The 15,861-nt window shown below is 39.2% G+C and overlaps 2 protein-coding genes across 2 annotated transcripts; one reads left to right on the forward strand and one right to left on the reverse strand.

Annotated features, from left to right (window-relative positions):
• The first annotated feature begins 268 nt into the window (after window positions 1-268).
• LOC110302934 (olfactory receptor 10J1-like) lies at window positions 269-1,201 on the forward strand. The gene has a single exon (XM_021173755.2). It carries the CDS (start codon window positions 269-271, stop codon window positions 1,199-1,201), a length of 933 nt encoding a protein of 310 aa, XP_021029414.1.
• Window positions 1,202-5,150: 3,949 nt separating this feature from the next.
• On the reverse strand, window positions 5,151-8,452 carry LOC147006272 (mucosal pentraxin-like). Its single transcript, XM_085835223.1, has 2 exons — window positions 8,389-8,452; window positions 5,151-5,746 (listed from the first exon to the last, which is right to left on the reverse strand). The coding sequence occupies exons 1-2, from the start codon at window positions 8,450-8,452 to the stop codon at window positions 5,151-5,153; spliced, it is 660 nt and encodes a 219-aa protein (XP_085691349.1).
• Between the last annotated feature and the right edge of the window lie 7,409 nt (window positions 8,453-15,861).

Here is a 15,861-nt window from a genome sequence, read left to right on the forward strand (position 1 = left end):
GAAAATGCCTTTCAAGTTTAGTTTTGTCTTGTCTGTTTCTCCTGACTACTTCCCTTTCCTACTTAAAGTCCACCTTCCCAGGAAATCTGTTCCACATTTTACATACAAACTTTTGTGTCTCTCTTTGACTACTAGATGGACAGCTGGCCTTGCTAACTCGATGTTTACACAGAGACAGAACCATTACCAATTCTTCCTAAGCATCATCTGCTTAAAGTGGGCACTGATGTATTCTGATTGACTCAAGCCTGCCACTACTGTCTGGAAGATGATGAGAAGAAACCACACAGTGGTAAGTGAGTTTGTTTTCCAAGGTTTCTCCAGCTTTCAGGAATACAAGTTTACTCTCTTTATGGTATTTCTGACCTTGTACCTGCTAACTCTGACTGGCAATGCCATTATTATGATAATTATCGGTATTGATCGTCACCTTCATACTCCCATGTACTTCTTTCTTAGTATGCTTTCCACTTCAGAGACAGTGTACACATTGGTCATTGTACCAAGGATGCTCGCCAGCCTTGTGGGTTCAAGCCAATCCATTTCTTTGGCTGGCTGTGCTACCCAGATGTTCTTTTTTATCACTTTGGCCATCAACAACTGCTTTCTGCTTACAGCGATGGGATATGACCGCTGTGTAGCTATCTGCAACCCCTTGAGGTACTCGGTTATCATGAACAAGAGGGTGTGTGCCCAGCTAGTATGGGGTTCCTGCAACATTGGGCTGCTTGTGGCAATAATTCAAATTGCATCTGTATTCAGGGCACCTTTCTGTGACAGAGAAGTAGCCCACTATTTCTGTGACATCCGCCCGGTTATGAAACTGTCCTGTGCTGATACCACTCTGCATGACATAGTTAACTTTATCATCAGCTCACTGGTTATTGTGGTACCCATGGGCTTGGTTTTCATCTCTTACATTCTCATCATCTCCACCATCCTCAAGATTGCCTCTGCTGAGGGACGAAAGAAGGCCTTTGCCACCTGTGCCTCCCACCTCACGGTGGTCATCATCCACTATGGCTGTGCCTCCATTGCCTACCTCAAGCCCAAATCAGAGAACACCAGGGATCAGGACCAGCTAATCTCAGTAACTTACACTGTGTTTACTCCTCTCCTCAACCCTGTGGTGTATACCTTGAGAAACAAAGAAGTCAAGGATGCCATTTACCGTGCTATTGGGAAAAAACCTATTGCCTAGGATACATGGCAGCTTGGTGTACAGTGGATTCCCTTTATTTACCTGCAGTTTCAGTTAATCACAGTCAATTCTGGTCTGAAAATATAAATAGAATATCTCTTTTTTGGAACATTTTATTTATTTGTTTATTTATTTATTTATTTATTTATTTATTTATTTATTTTATTCATTTAATGTATATGAGTGCTCTATGTGCATGTAGACCTACATGCCAGAACAGGGCATCAGGTCCCATTACAGATGGTTGTGAGCCACCATGGTGGTTGCTGGGGATTGAACTCAGGACCTCTCAAAGAGCAGTCAGTGCCCTTAACTGCTGAGCCATCTCTCCAGCCCTAGAATAGTTTTAAGACAAACGATTCTTTAGTTTAAAAATATTTACCTTTATAAGTAATAGGATGAAATCTAGTACAAACCCAATCCACCTTACTGGGAACATGAACCATCCCTTCCTCCACTGTATCCCTATTGTACATGCTACCCACTGATACTGCATGGTATCAGTGTCTTGAGAACAAAATGCAGACAACACATAGCTTTTTATTGCTATATATGTTATAATTGTCCTATTGTATCAGTAGAGTTTTTGTCTTTTCATGTGTGTATGTATGTATGTACTATTCATGTGTGTGTGTGCATGTTTGAATGTATGTGGATATATGTGAGCTAATCCATACATGTGGTGTGTGTGCATGTGAAGTTGTAAAGGTGGTATTGGGAATCTTCTTTGGCCACTCTTCTACCTTACTTTTTAAGGTGGAGTCTCCCTACCAAACTCAGAGCTTATAAATACAGCAAGTCTCTTTAGCCACATTTGCTCTGGGGATTCCCTGTGTCCACCACCTGAAGATGGAATTACAGGTGGGCTGCCTTCTCCTCCCAACCTTCACAGGGGTCCTAGGGATTGAACTTTAGTCTTCACACTTGTATGACAAGGGCTTTATCCACTGAGAATTATTATATTGTTAGCTATTTTGCTAATCTCTCCGTATGGTTAATTTATAAATCAAGCTGTATCATAAACATGTATGTATATATATATATATATATATATATATATATATATATATATATATGTATATATGGTTTAGAGCTTCTATGCTTCAATGTTAGGTACCCATGGAAGGTCATGAAACATATCCTTCTTGGATAAGGGAAAAAGTCTTTGTAGTCAGTCAGAGTCTGCATGTTCTTTCCCTTTTCTATTGAAAACTATTTTTTATAATATATAATCTGATCACACTTGCTCCCTCTCACAGCTACTCCCAGATCATCCTCACTTTCTCACCCACCCAACTCCACCCTCTCTCTCTTTAAACAAACACACAAAAGTAAAACAGACAAATGAGAAAACAGGAGACATGTGCACACACACACACACACACACATACACACACACACACACCTCCTAAAACACAAGAACAGAAACCAAAATATAAAAGTAAAAGGTCTGGGTATTTTTTGAATGTTCAAAAACAGTTTTTTCCCTATCATTCCTCTTATTCCCAGGGGAAATTGCAAAATATAATGGTAAGGTTACATTAAAGAATGACTCAAATATATTAAAGGTTGGTTCTTGTTTTTATTTTGTTCTTATTTTCTTTTCATTAAAACTTAAAATCTTTTTGTGGTGTGAGAGACTGAGCCCTGTGTCTTGCCCATGCTAGGCAAATGCTCTCCCATGCAACTCCACTCCTTCTTCTCTCTTCTGTCTCTATTCTGCTGTATCTTTTATTAGTCCCCCAGGTTGCCACTTAGTAATGACCAGATGCAGCTCACAAATGAGGAAACGGTTATGAATCATAAGCAAGTGTGGAATTCATTATTATCATTTCATTGATGGCAGAAAAGTGAGTTGTACGGTGCCTATTTGAATGCTGGGTTGAAAGATCACCATAAACGTCACACAGATATTGAGTGTGAGCCTCTAAGAGGACACAGCTGATGTCCAGTCCTGCTAGAAATGGTCAGAACTCCCTCTCCTACCTAGCACCACTTTTTTCTTTGGGAAGTGATGGGAGTAACAGACACTGATTGCCCCACATAAATATTATCACATATAAACATTCCCACATGCCTTGGAGATCTGTATTTTTTAATTTTCAGTTCCTCTGAGTCTCATTAGAACCAGTCCATGAGTAAGTCTGGATCGCCAGTATGTTCAATGTTATTAAGCAACTTAGCCACATTCATTTCTGAACTTCACCACATGTTCTGAGGAGCAACACAGTAATGGATGTCTGAAGAAAGGTGGTTCTAAAGTCAAATATGCTAATGCTATGCTTTAACTCATTCCCGATGCTGCTGAAATGGGAATTAGCCCATGATTTTCATTCTTGTCTTTGTAGGACATAATCCAGTACTCATATTTTGTCCTTATCCTCTTCTTTGCTACACTGACAATCTTACTTTGTGTGGATCATTAGGTGTTTACTTTAAGCCACTGATTCTTAACATTTGGGTCATGGTCTCTTTGAGGTCAAGTGACAGGAGTTGCATCTCAGATATCCTGCATGTAAGATACCTACATTACGATTCATAACAGTAGTGGAATTACAGTTATGAAGTAGCAAGGAAAACATTTTATGGTTGGGGGGGTCACTGCAACATGAGGAACTGTAGTATTAAAGGATCACGGCATCATGAAGTTTGAGGACTTTAACTTTGAACATCTTTCTACACAAAAAGCTGAGAGTTCCCTAACCCCTCTGCTAGTGCCCTTTAAATAGGAAGGTTACTTTCATGTGTGAGAAAGACATAAGAGTTAGAATTCTTTAGCTTGGTGAGGAGTCAGAATGGGTGAATGTTTTCTGATCATTCAAAGTTGAAAAAAGAAAATCAGTCTCTCCTTTTCAAGAGTCCCTCTGAAAATGCATGGGAAGCACACTGCAGCTTAGTCCTGGGGCCTCTGTTTCTCTGGTCATAGTGTGAGAGCCAGAGTTATGTTTTAAGTTTTAAACTTAAAACATGTGCCTAAGAGATCCATGAAACAGAAATGCCTCTAAAATGTAAGCCCCTTGCTGAAGGACATGTACTTCCTGAAAAGGTAGAGGCCACATGGTTTTGCTCTCCTAAACAGCTTTTTTGTTTTGTTTGTTTGTTTGTTTTGTTGTTGTTTTTTCTTCTTTTACTCAACAACACAGGATATGTTTGAGCACAGATAGGCAGGAGGATGGGCAGGGAAAAACATCAGGATGTATGCTTGCCCCTGATTGGACATGATGAGAAATACCATGGCCTTATGGGTTTGCCTTTATAATTAACCTCTGTAAAATGTGACTCATTGCCATTTGCTGGAAACCCTGGAATGGTCCTGGCCAGTATTTAATTAAAGCTTCCTTCAAATTTGGCTCAAAAATGGTGGAACTGGTCTTTCTCTTCTGATTCTTGGGTTTAACAGTAGGAGGGGCTAGAAGGAACATGCATGCTTATCCTAGAACAGCTACTTCCCAGGGAAGCTTTGAGTGAGTGTGAAGAGACCTCCAGCACAGCTGGTCTTTGTCTATTTTGGGGTTTCCCTAAGCATACTTTTGCAAACAGCTTTCATTCTTTTCTGGGTAGGTGAATGGGCAGTTTCTCAACCTAGCTCCTGAGAAATCCCCTTTTGAAACTCTCTTTTGAGGAATGACTCCCTCAGATAGTCTGTTCCTGAAGACCTCTCCCAGCAGTCACATTGTGGTCACAGGTTTCTGAATTTGAGCACACAGAATCACCACAGGGTATCCTTCAGTCACAAAGAATCCTCCAACTTGGGTGCCCAGTTGAGAGAAGAGCGTGTTTCCCTAGTTCCTATGGTTTGATGCTGTAGACAATAATGGTACAATTCACCCCAATATTTACAACCATAAATAACATATAACAATGATTTGCATTTCTTTGCTTTTTAGTATAATGCACATTATCATTGTAACACAACCAAAAGAGACTTAAATTACATAGAGCAATTAGCTTAAGTCCACAGTTTGGGCTTAGTCACCACATAGCCACTGTCTTCATGAATAAGAGCTTGCCAGTTTATAATGTTGCCATTGTTACAGCTGTCATGCACCTCTTCTAGGGGGACCACATGGTTCCACAAGGAAACATCCCATATTTCCCCAACAAAGGATTGTTTTACATCAAATTTTCCCCCAAAGGAATCCTGTTCTTGTCCTAGAATGATCTTTGCATCACCCCCCACCATGTATCCCTTCTTCAAGCCTTTCCTCCCCAGTGGTTTTCCATTCAGCCAGAATTCTGCAATCCCAGAGACAGACTCCCAGTTCACACAGATATGGACTGGATCAGGAAGATTAGTGGGTGCTTTGAAACTGACTCCCGAATTCCCAACATAGAGCATGTATTCTCCTCTCTTTTCCACAAAGAGAAGAATCTCATTGTCCTTAGTTCTTGTGCTGTAGGAGAAGATGCTGTAAGGGCGCGTCAGGTCTGTGAAGGCCTTTATACACAGAGTGAAGTTCTGCAGTGACTTCCTCACCTTCGGTATCAGGGACACATAGGCAGTGGATGATTCTTGAGGGAAAATAAATGCCTTTCCCTTCATGTCTGTGGAGGAAAAAATCCAGTAAGACGAACATCCTATCAATGCTAATATTTGATTTGTTCTTTTGTGGCCCTAGAGCTGCTTCCTGGCAGAACATGTACAGCACATTGGAGCACACAGAGAGCCTATGAGTGTTTGAACTCAGCAGTAGTAAGTAGCTATACAGTGTTAAAGGCAGGCCTGGAAGAGGTGGTCCATGTCTGTGGTCTCAACACTGGAAAGGTGGAGACCTGCTCCCCTATGTAGTGAGTTTGAGGACAACCTGAGTTTGAGAACCTGTCTCCAACAAACAAACAAAACCAAAACTAACAATGAACAGATGGATTTGGGTTCAGTTCATTTGCTACAAAATTAAAGATTCCCTTTACCAACTCTACCTCCATCTTCTTTGACACAGCATCTAGATAAAAGAAGTGACAGAAAATTAAATGTAACTGAAACATGGCAATGTATAAAGCCTGGGGTACTGCATATTCTCTTACCACTGACCCAATCATTTTATTTCGTCTAGAGCCCTGCAGCTAGGGTTAATACATCCCGGACCTTGGTATGATAGACCATCAGAGTCATGTAAATGACTTGGTCCAGTCCATGCTAGTGCTGGACCTCGCCTTCACTCTCTCCTGCAGTTCCCATGTTCAAGGAAGACAAGATTTTACGACAGCAACAAGATCAAAGGAATATTTACTATGGATTTATTTTGTTTTAAGAGCCATTTGAAAAGATGAAACTGTAATCATTATAGAATGATTCTTTCCTGGTTCAGAAAAGTAAATTTAACAAATGCTGCAGTCTGGAAAATAAACTGGAGAATAATGACAAACTGAATCAGAGGAGACATGGCCTAGAAATATTGTAAAGTCTTGAATTGAGTTAGTTTTGCCTCATCGTAGGAAATAGGAAAACAGCGTGAATTCTATTTCCTAAGATACAAGGGCTTCTTAAGCAATGCTTATACTCTGGACCCCTGGAGAACTGGAATGGAGGAGCAGGTCCAGAAAAGAGGGCTGGCTTGAGTGTATGAGAGAGGGGCATGTGTGGCAGGTGTGGTGGGGGGCAAGCTAAATTCCTGTCAACACAACAGCGCCCAGAAGATTGGAGTGTAAACCATGTATTTATGTCCTGTGATCAATTATCTCCCTGTTTGTAACCTTGTCAGGATCCAAACTTGAAGCAAAATATCATAGATAACCTGAAATAACTTATAACTCTCTGCTGACAGTAACGCTGCAGTGTGGAGAAATGAGCATCAAGTTTTCTTACAGGCAGCAGCGAGGAAAAAAAAAATATAAAGCTGTCAAAACAGGAAAGTAGCTTCTTTAGTAATAAAAAAGCTCATTTCATACACCCATTACAAAGTTCATTCTTCCCTTAGTTGACCTCAGCACCATTTATTGGGTGGGTATTATTTGTATCCCCATTGTATTCGTGAAGAAGTGAGGCATAGAGTCCTACCACTTTACCATGGTCATTCAATTATCCAGTTTTTCTAGAAAGATGGGTTTCTGATTTAAAGTTCAAATTCTTTGCAAAATTTCTTCTTTCCTCTTATATTACCTCAATTAAGTGTTTAAAAAGAATGAGAGAATAAACATCCTCTTTACATATATACATATATGTGTGTGTGCACATGTGTGTATAAATGTATAATGTATTTAGATATAGATGATACACATGTATATATTTAATAATATACATATACATACACACGCACATATATACACATATATATGTGCGTGTGTGTGTATATATATATATGTGTGTGTGTGTGTATATATATATGTGTGTGTGTGTGTGTGTGTGTGTGTATACATATGAAGAATCATCCACTGCCTATGTGTTTCTGATCCTGCAGATGAGGAAGTCAATGCAGAACTTCACCCTGTGTCTGAAGGCCTTCATGGACCTCACCTTCCCTTACAGCATCTTTTCCTATCCTGTTGTTCTCTTAAATAAAAAGTTACGGTGCTCTCATCTGAGAAACAAATGCCATTCTCCTTTCTTGAACTCAGAGACTTCTTTACACACTAGTATAGTAAGGTATACCATTAATCATCAATATATGTGGTAGTTTTTAACATGTGACTTAATTCTCTTCCCTTGGGGTAAGGTCTGATTCACTGGCAGGAGTGGGACACAATGGAAGGATTTCTAAGATCTGATTATCAAAAGGCTGTGGCTTCTGAACTGGACATTTCTTCTAGCTACGTGTGGCAGCTATTTTGTAGAAAGGGCCTCAGTGACAGGAAATTAAGAGTGGTCTACGGTCAACAGACAATGAAGAACTCAGATTCCCTGGCCAGCATCCTGAAATGAACTGAAATTGATTAACCATACAAGTAAGCTTGAGAGCAGACCTTCTGCACTGGAACCTTCCGACAATGCTACAACCTGGGTTAAAAGACGGCACTCCCATAGAGACCTGTGCTCGGGAACAGGAGCTAGGGCATTCTCTGTTTTCTGTTGTAAAAGAGACATGAGACGGTAAATGATCACTCTTTCAAGCTGCTAAGTTTGGATCATATACAGAGTAAGTAACTTCCACACACCATTCACTCAGTTTCCTGGGAACCACAGCAGCAAAAAGTATTGGACACCCTGTGTTCTGGATGTGGAAAACTTTGCAGCTTGGCTCAGGACCTACCTGTTTGTGCTACACTCCCTGAAAGAACAGAGAGAAACAGGATGCCCACAATAAGCTTCTCCATCGTGCTCTTCTTGGACAATTCCAGTAGTGGGAGATCAGCAACCCTCGTCTCTGTCTCTGTGGAGAAACCTCTGCTGTGTAGCTCTTATATAGGACTCACTGGGACAATACCCTTGTTTTCACAAAAGAAGACAAAGTAATAAAAGGTTAATATTAACTGAACAATAAATGGTTTTTAAAACAATGTGTTAATCACCTCAAATAATGTAAAAATTCTTGGGTAAACTCTAACTAAGCAAATGAAAGACTTGTCTGAAAAAGGCTTGAAAGCACTAAAAGAAACGGAAGAAATCAGAAGATGGAAAGATCTTTCATGTTCATGGACTGGTAGGATTAATATAGTAAAAATATTCATCCTATCAAAACCAATCTACAGACTCAATACAGTCCCCATTAAAATTCCAACACAATTCTTCACAGAACTTGAAAAAATGATTTTTAGTTTCATATAAAAATACAAATCACCCTGGATAGCTAAAATACTTCTGTATAATACTGCCATTACCATTTCCAATCTCAAATTGTAGAGAGCTATAGTAATAAAAACAACATGGTGTTGGGACAAAGGATACATGTTGGTCAAGGGAATAAAATTGAGGACTCAGACATAAGTCAACAAACCAATATACACCTGAATTTTTTATTAAGAAACCAGAAATACATACTGGAAAACGGCAGCATCGTTAACAAATTGTGATGGTAATCTGGCTGTGACTATGTAAAATTATCCAAATAGATACAGTCTTATCACTTGGCACAAAACTCAACTCTAAATGGATCAAAGACCTCAACATAAAACCAGATACACTAAGCCAGATAGAAAGGAAAATGGAGAATAGCTTTGAACTCATTGGCACAGGAGAAGACTTCCTGAACTGATAGCACCGATAACAACAGGCACCAAGATCAACAATTAGTAAATGGGACCTAATGAAACTGAAACACTTCTCTCAGGCAAAGGATATCATTCAGACAAATCTACAAGCTACAGAATGGAAAATTATTTTCAAGAATTCCACATTTGGATATTATAAAGGACTAATATCCAAAATGTTTAAAGCACTCAAGAAACTAGATACCAAAAAAGAAGCAAAAACCAAAAATAAATAATTCAATTTAAATTGGGGTACAGATCAAAGCAGGGGGTCCTCAAGAGAGGAATTGCAAATGACTGAGAAATAAAGAAATGTAAACACTTTTAGCCATTTGGGAAATTCAAATCAAAACTACTTTGAGATTCACTCTTATACCTACCAGAGTGAGTAAGACCAATAACACAAGTGACAACTCATGTTGGTGAGGACGTGGAACAAGGGGACCACTGCTGCATTGCAGTTGGGAGTGAAAACTTGTACAAGCCACTATGGAAATCAATATGACAGTTTCTCAAAATATTGGGAATCAATCTCCATCAAGACCCAGCTATACCATTCTTGCTCATATATCCAAGGGATGCTTCATCCTACCATATAGACAGACACTTGGTCCACCAAGTTAACAACTTCTCTGTACACAATAGTGACAATATTGGAAACAACCTACATGTCCCCCACCAAAAGAATGGATAAAGAAAATATGTGTAAAAGGGATTAATCATTCTTACTAGCCTGTATGGAAGGCATACAATCAGGGTGTTTTATTCATAAGCCATAAGCATATATTGGGCAAGTTTGGAGCTATTCTAGGTTATTTCCCAGGCATATGCTCCTTGTCACTTGATGTTTTTCCTGGCTATGTGCTCATGGTCCCTCTCCTATCATGGCAGCCTCCTCCCCTCTCTATGTCCTTTCTTCTAGTTCTTGGTCTCTCCTGAGATCCCTCATTTGATTGCCTTGTCACAGTTTTCTCCCTCTACTGCCCAGTCACAGGCTCTAGCATCTTATTGACCAGTTAAATTGAGGACCAAGGTATACATAGAGCATCACTGGGTGTGTGTGTGAGGATCTGCCCATCAAGCAGATCTTCTCAGCAGATATTGGGAGTCAGGATTTAGCATTTATATACAATTAGCACCACACCAACCCCACTACAAATGTGGTATACTTATACAATGGGTATTAACTGTTAAAAAATAAAATAATGAAATTCACAAATAAATAGATGGAATTAGAAATACTTATCCTGAGTAAGGTAAAACAGTCCCAGAAAGAAAAATATGGTATATATTTACTTATATGTAGATATTAGCTGTTAAGTCAATAATTACCAAGACACAGTCCCTAGAATCACACAGGTTAGGCATAGAGTAAGGGACTGGGGAGAACAAATAGATCTCATTGAGAAAGGGAAATAGAATAGTTATGGATGCTGTGAGTGTGGTCAGGGAGCTGGAACAGGAATATCAAGTTGGAAGGGGTAGGGGAGAGGGGGGTGAAGGAGGAAATATGGAGAGAAACAACTAAAATTAAGGACTATTTGAGGAGTACTATATAAACTTATATAGTAACAACCTCCTAAGTATATGCCTATACAAAGGTGATCTCAGTTAAATAGCCAAATAATGAAGGAAACAGAGCCCCAAGTGATCATTTCTTGTCACCAAATGAAGTTTCCAGCACAAGGACTGTATTAATCAAATTAGTTCGTTGTCAAATGGGTCCCATGGGAGTCCCCAAGCAACCTAGCATATTGCCAATATTAGAGGTTTCTAGTCACAAACTGAGAATAAGGCCCTATAATAGAAGACAACACCTGCACAACTCAATAAGCATGAACAAGTTGAGCTTAACTCAATATGCTAGCACCTTTGGTACAGAAAAGTACACTGCACACTACTGAAAAAAGGTAAACACCAATCCTGACCCAAACCCTTTGATCTGCAATGGTGTCCTGCCTGTAATATATGTTAGTGTAAAGATGGCCCAAAGTTTCTGGGAGTAACTAATCAATGTATTTGACTGATTTGACTCTAGTAATTGTAACCTGTACTAGATACTGGTTGGGTGGCTTGATACTAAAACACTACCTGAAACTAGATACTGGTCCTTAAAAGGTAGCAGTATAATGAATCCTCATAACATTCTGCTATACTTACAGATCATCATTAGAGAAGCTTTCCCCCGAAGTCAAGGGGATACAAAGACTCACAGCTAGACATTATGCATAGATTGCAAGGCCTTGAATCACTCAGCCCTAAAATGGGATGGATTCATCAAATCTCTACCATTAGGGAACAGGGAACTCTGCAGAAGAGGAGGTAGGGATGAAGGATTCCAAGGAAACAAGGCCCTCTAAACCAATATGAGCAACATTCATGTCAACTCACAGACACTGAGGCAGCATGAACAGGGCTTGCATGGGTATGAACTATGTCTGTTAAATACATTATGGCTTCCTGTTTAATGTCTTTATGGGATTCCTGAGTGGGCAAATAATTGGGTCTCTCTGATTCTGTGTTTTCCCTTCAGCTCTTTTCCTTCTGTTTGTTCTGTCCAATTCTGATCAGTTCATTTTTGTTTTATTATATTGTATTATATTAAATATAACTTATTTTATTATTAAAAATGCAAAATAATAAAACCAGTGTTTTTACTTTGTGAATCTTTGCTTTCTATTTTGGATCTTTCTATTATAAGTGTTTTATTTTCTTTTGAGCTGCCCTGGCCATGAACCTTCTAACCCCAGGTAAGAGAAACTATGTCCTATTGAAGGGATATAGTTCATAGTTTGTGTTAAGAAAATTGTGGTAGTCTGTTATACAGTAGATCTTGAGTGTCTCCCAAAGGTCCACATTTGGTGCTATTGTACGGTCATGGAATCCCTGAAGAGATAAAACCTAGTGGGAAGGTTTAGATCTAGAATGTAGACTAATAGTGCCTTTTCTCTCTTTGCTTTCCAGCTTTTATGGGATTATCAGCTTGCTTCCCTAGGGCTCCTCTCAAAGATTGACTGTCTCACCATGGACCCCAAAGCAATGTGTCCTGCTGACCATAGACTGAAACCTCTGAGTCCATGAAACACAATAAACCTTTCCTGTTTTTAAGTTGATCAAGTCATGTATTTTGTTATACTAAAGAAAGTCAGACTAATTAGAGTCCTGTTGTTTGGACTATAAGATTAAGATACTTTTAGAACATTTATAAAGCCTTTTTCCACTCTTTGTTTATGGTCTGGGGCATAACTGCAGGAGGGCTTTAATTGATTAACATGATGGTGGAGTTACACAGATAGGCAGTAGGAGTTGCCAAGTTCCCTATAAAAGAACTCCTTGAGGTTGAGGGGTAAGATGGTGGCTTGTGTGTGTCTGGAATCAAGTCACCACCATTAAAGTATGGGCTCAAGTAAGATTATCTGTGAAGTTGGATATTTTGAGCCTTTCTCAAGACATGAAAAACCTTTCCTAAGCATAAAACAATACTTAAATTCAAGGCACACTCCAGTTATGCCATGACCTAAATCTATGATTTATAAACCTGACTATATTTCACTGAAATGTGTGTTTAAGTTTACAATAAAACCATTTAAAGTTCCATTATTTGGTTGTTCCTTTGTCGCTTATTACATAGTTTACGACTTTAAAGTCAGGAACATGTGGGCCAGGTGTGTTGATTTCTCTAGTTCAATCTCTTGATCCTATCACTGTGATTGAACTCATAATAAGAACTCTAAAATTATTTGTGGAATGAATGCCTATTGCATTTCACACTGACTGGGAATAACTAGTGGATATTGGATGTGCTTCTGCTTTGTGCTAACAAAAGCCCCTGTGATTCTGGTGGTCCGTTTTCACTTCATTATGAGTGCAATGAAGCACATTGAAAGTCAGTTTTAAAAGACAATACTATTTATTTATCCACAAGTCTGCAGGTTGGTGATCTGAGCTCCAATTCTTTTGTGCTCAGTGCAGTGGGGTGGTTAGTGAGTGAACTAGTTGGCACACAGCAAAAGCACATGAGTCAGAAATGGAGTGGTTTTAATTTCAGCACATATAATTCTTGTTTGTGTTATTTCAGATTAACCTAAATCAGTCTTGCTTTCTCTGTCTCTTTTTACTCAAAAACTATTTTCATACCACCAAATTAAAGGAAAACTCAATTTTAGAAATAACTTTAGAGCGTGTTTTTGTGCAGTACAAATAAATAAGCTTTTTAAAAAAAACTCTATCCCAATATGTAATAATTAAAGGTTAAGTTACAAACTAGTTTTGTTCTTTAATAATGATCCATAAAACATATTTTAAAAGATAAGTCTGAGTTATTCGCATTAAATAAATGTTTCATAGTATCAAATGAACATTAAATTAGTTATGAAAAAGGGCATAATTTATAGATACACTTAAAATAACATTTTGCATTTCACATTTTAACTTGGGGTTGGCATTGTGTATATTAAATAAGTGAAGATAAAATGTATTTTTTGATATATCACAGAGGCACAAAATAGTTTTGATTATCTTGATTTCTTTGCTGATATTAGAGTTTAAAAATACAACTTAAAAACAAAACCCTCATGATTAGTTTCTAAATCTTTACTATAGTTATAACCTAGAGACCTTCCCAGGTGCTATATGGAACTTATAAGGTTTGGCTGTTTCTAACAGTAAGTATGAGTAGTTTTTTTGTTTGTTTATTAGGTATTTTCCTCATTTACATTCCCAATGCTATCCCAAAAGTCCCCCATACCCTCCCCCCACCCCCCTACCCACCCACTCCCACTTTTTGGCCCTGGCGTTCCCCTGTACTGGGGCATATAAAGTTTGCAAGTCCAATGGGCCTCTCTTTCCAGTGATGGCCTACTAGGCCATCTTTTGATACATATGCAGCTAAAGTCAAGTTTTAAAAATAAGATATTTGATAAATTTAAAATAATGATGTGTATCTAGGCAGGTATATGCATAAATGTATGCACATGCAAAAAAAAAATAATCAGCCATATTCGTTTTAGTGGTTTTCCCGAGGAAGAAAAAAGAAGGCAAAGAATTGTAACACCTTTCTGACTTACCAGTAAATGCCCCCCACCCCCAGAAAAAGAAGAAGTGTTGTTAGTGCGATAGTAGTGGAATTAGATACAAGGCAGCCAAGAAACATGGTGGCTGCATTGGGGTGGCTGAGTTTCTTGGCTAAGGAAGCTAGAAAGAATCAAGAAGACCACAGCTGTCCTAGGGTAGCCACCTCTTGATCACCAGGACCCCTCCTCACCCTGCATCCATACAGCTTTAGAGTTGTGTTTAGGTTCTCCCTGCTGTATCAGAAGCTAAAGCATCAGGAATCTTTCTTTCCAGATGCCACCCATACACACCTGTGAATGGGCTGCTTCCCCAAAAGACCCTGGCTTCTTTATACTATAATTTACACTGTGGTTTCAAAATATCTTTTCTCACCTCCCACTCTCACATCTATTACCTGTGGATTTTTTTAAAAAGATTTTGGGAATAAGTACTCTAAAGGAAGATCAGATTCATCATGATTTAGGAGAGAAGAAAGGATCCTCTTTGCACCATGAGTAACTTCTTAAAGTCTACTATGCAGAACCCAAAGGTCTATTCTACCTCTTTGGACAAATTCACCCCAGTCATTCTCTAGAGGATATTATTTTTGTCTTGTTAATAAGCCTTTGCTTGCCCTTCTGCCTGGTCCTTTCTGCTGGGGCAGACCCTTAGCTGGTGGTCTGCTCCAGTGAATACACCATATCGTGACCTAACCTAGAGGACCTGCTGCACTCAGAGCAGTTGGTAAGAACAGCCCCCTCCAGAGTCCCAGAGCTGCTGCCAGGAGCCCTGTGGACTCCAGACCCATCACCCACCAATACCCCCGCCCTCCCGAATACCACTTCCCTTCAGTCCCTTCTGCACCTTCAGCCAAGTCCTTTCTGCTGGGGCAGACTCTTAGCTGGTCTGCTCCCATGAAGACACCTTATCCTGACCCATCCTAGAGGACCCGCTGCACTCAGAGCAGTTGAGGATCTACTGCACTCAGAGCAGTTCGCAGCACTAAATGCCCTGGTAGAGAAACTTGAGAGATCTTACACTAACAACCTAACAGCACACCTGAGAGCTCTAGAACAAAAGAAGCAAACTCACCCAAAAGGAGTAGAGGCAGGAAATAATGAAACTCAGATCTGAAAACAACCAAATAGAAACAAAGAATCAACAAAAACAGAAGCTATTTTTTTTTTGAGAAAATCAACAAGATAGATAAACCCCTATCCAAACTAACTAAAGGGCCAAGAGGCAATATCCAAATTAACAAAATCAGAAGTGGAAAGGGACACATAACAACAGAACCAGAGGAAATTAAAAAAATCATCAGATCCTACTATAAAAGCCTACACTCAAAAAAACTGGAAAATCTAGATGAAATGGATGGTTTTCTAGACAGATACCACATTTCAAAGTTAAATCAAGAGCAACAATATGAACTAATCAGTACCCCCAGAGCTTGTGTCTCTGGCTGCATATATAGCAAAGGATGG

Source organism: Mus caroli, unplaced genomic scaffold (assembly GCF_978045245.1).
Source record: "Mus caroli unplaced genomic scaffold, Mus_caroli_1 scaffold_1, whole genome shotgun sequence".
NCBI lineage: Eukaryota > Metazoa > Chordata > Mammalia > Rodentia > Muridae > Mus > Mus caroli.

Coding starts and splice junctions, on each gene's coding strand:
- LOC110302934 (XM_021173755.2), top strand. CDS start 269: ATGATGAGAAGAAACCACACAGTGGTAAGTGAGTTTGTTTTCCAAGGT.
- LOC147006272 (XM_085835223.1), bottom strand. CDS start 8,452: ATGGAGAAGCTTATTGTGGGCATCCTGTTTCTCTCTGTTCTTTCAGGG. Junction 5,747..8,388: donor AGGGAGTGTAGCACAAACAG/GTAGGTCCTGAG, acceptor TTTCCTCCACAG/ACATGAAGGGAAAGGCATTT.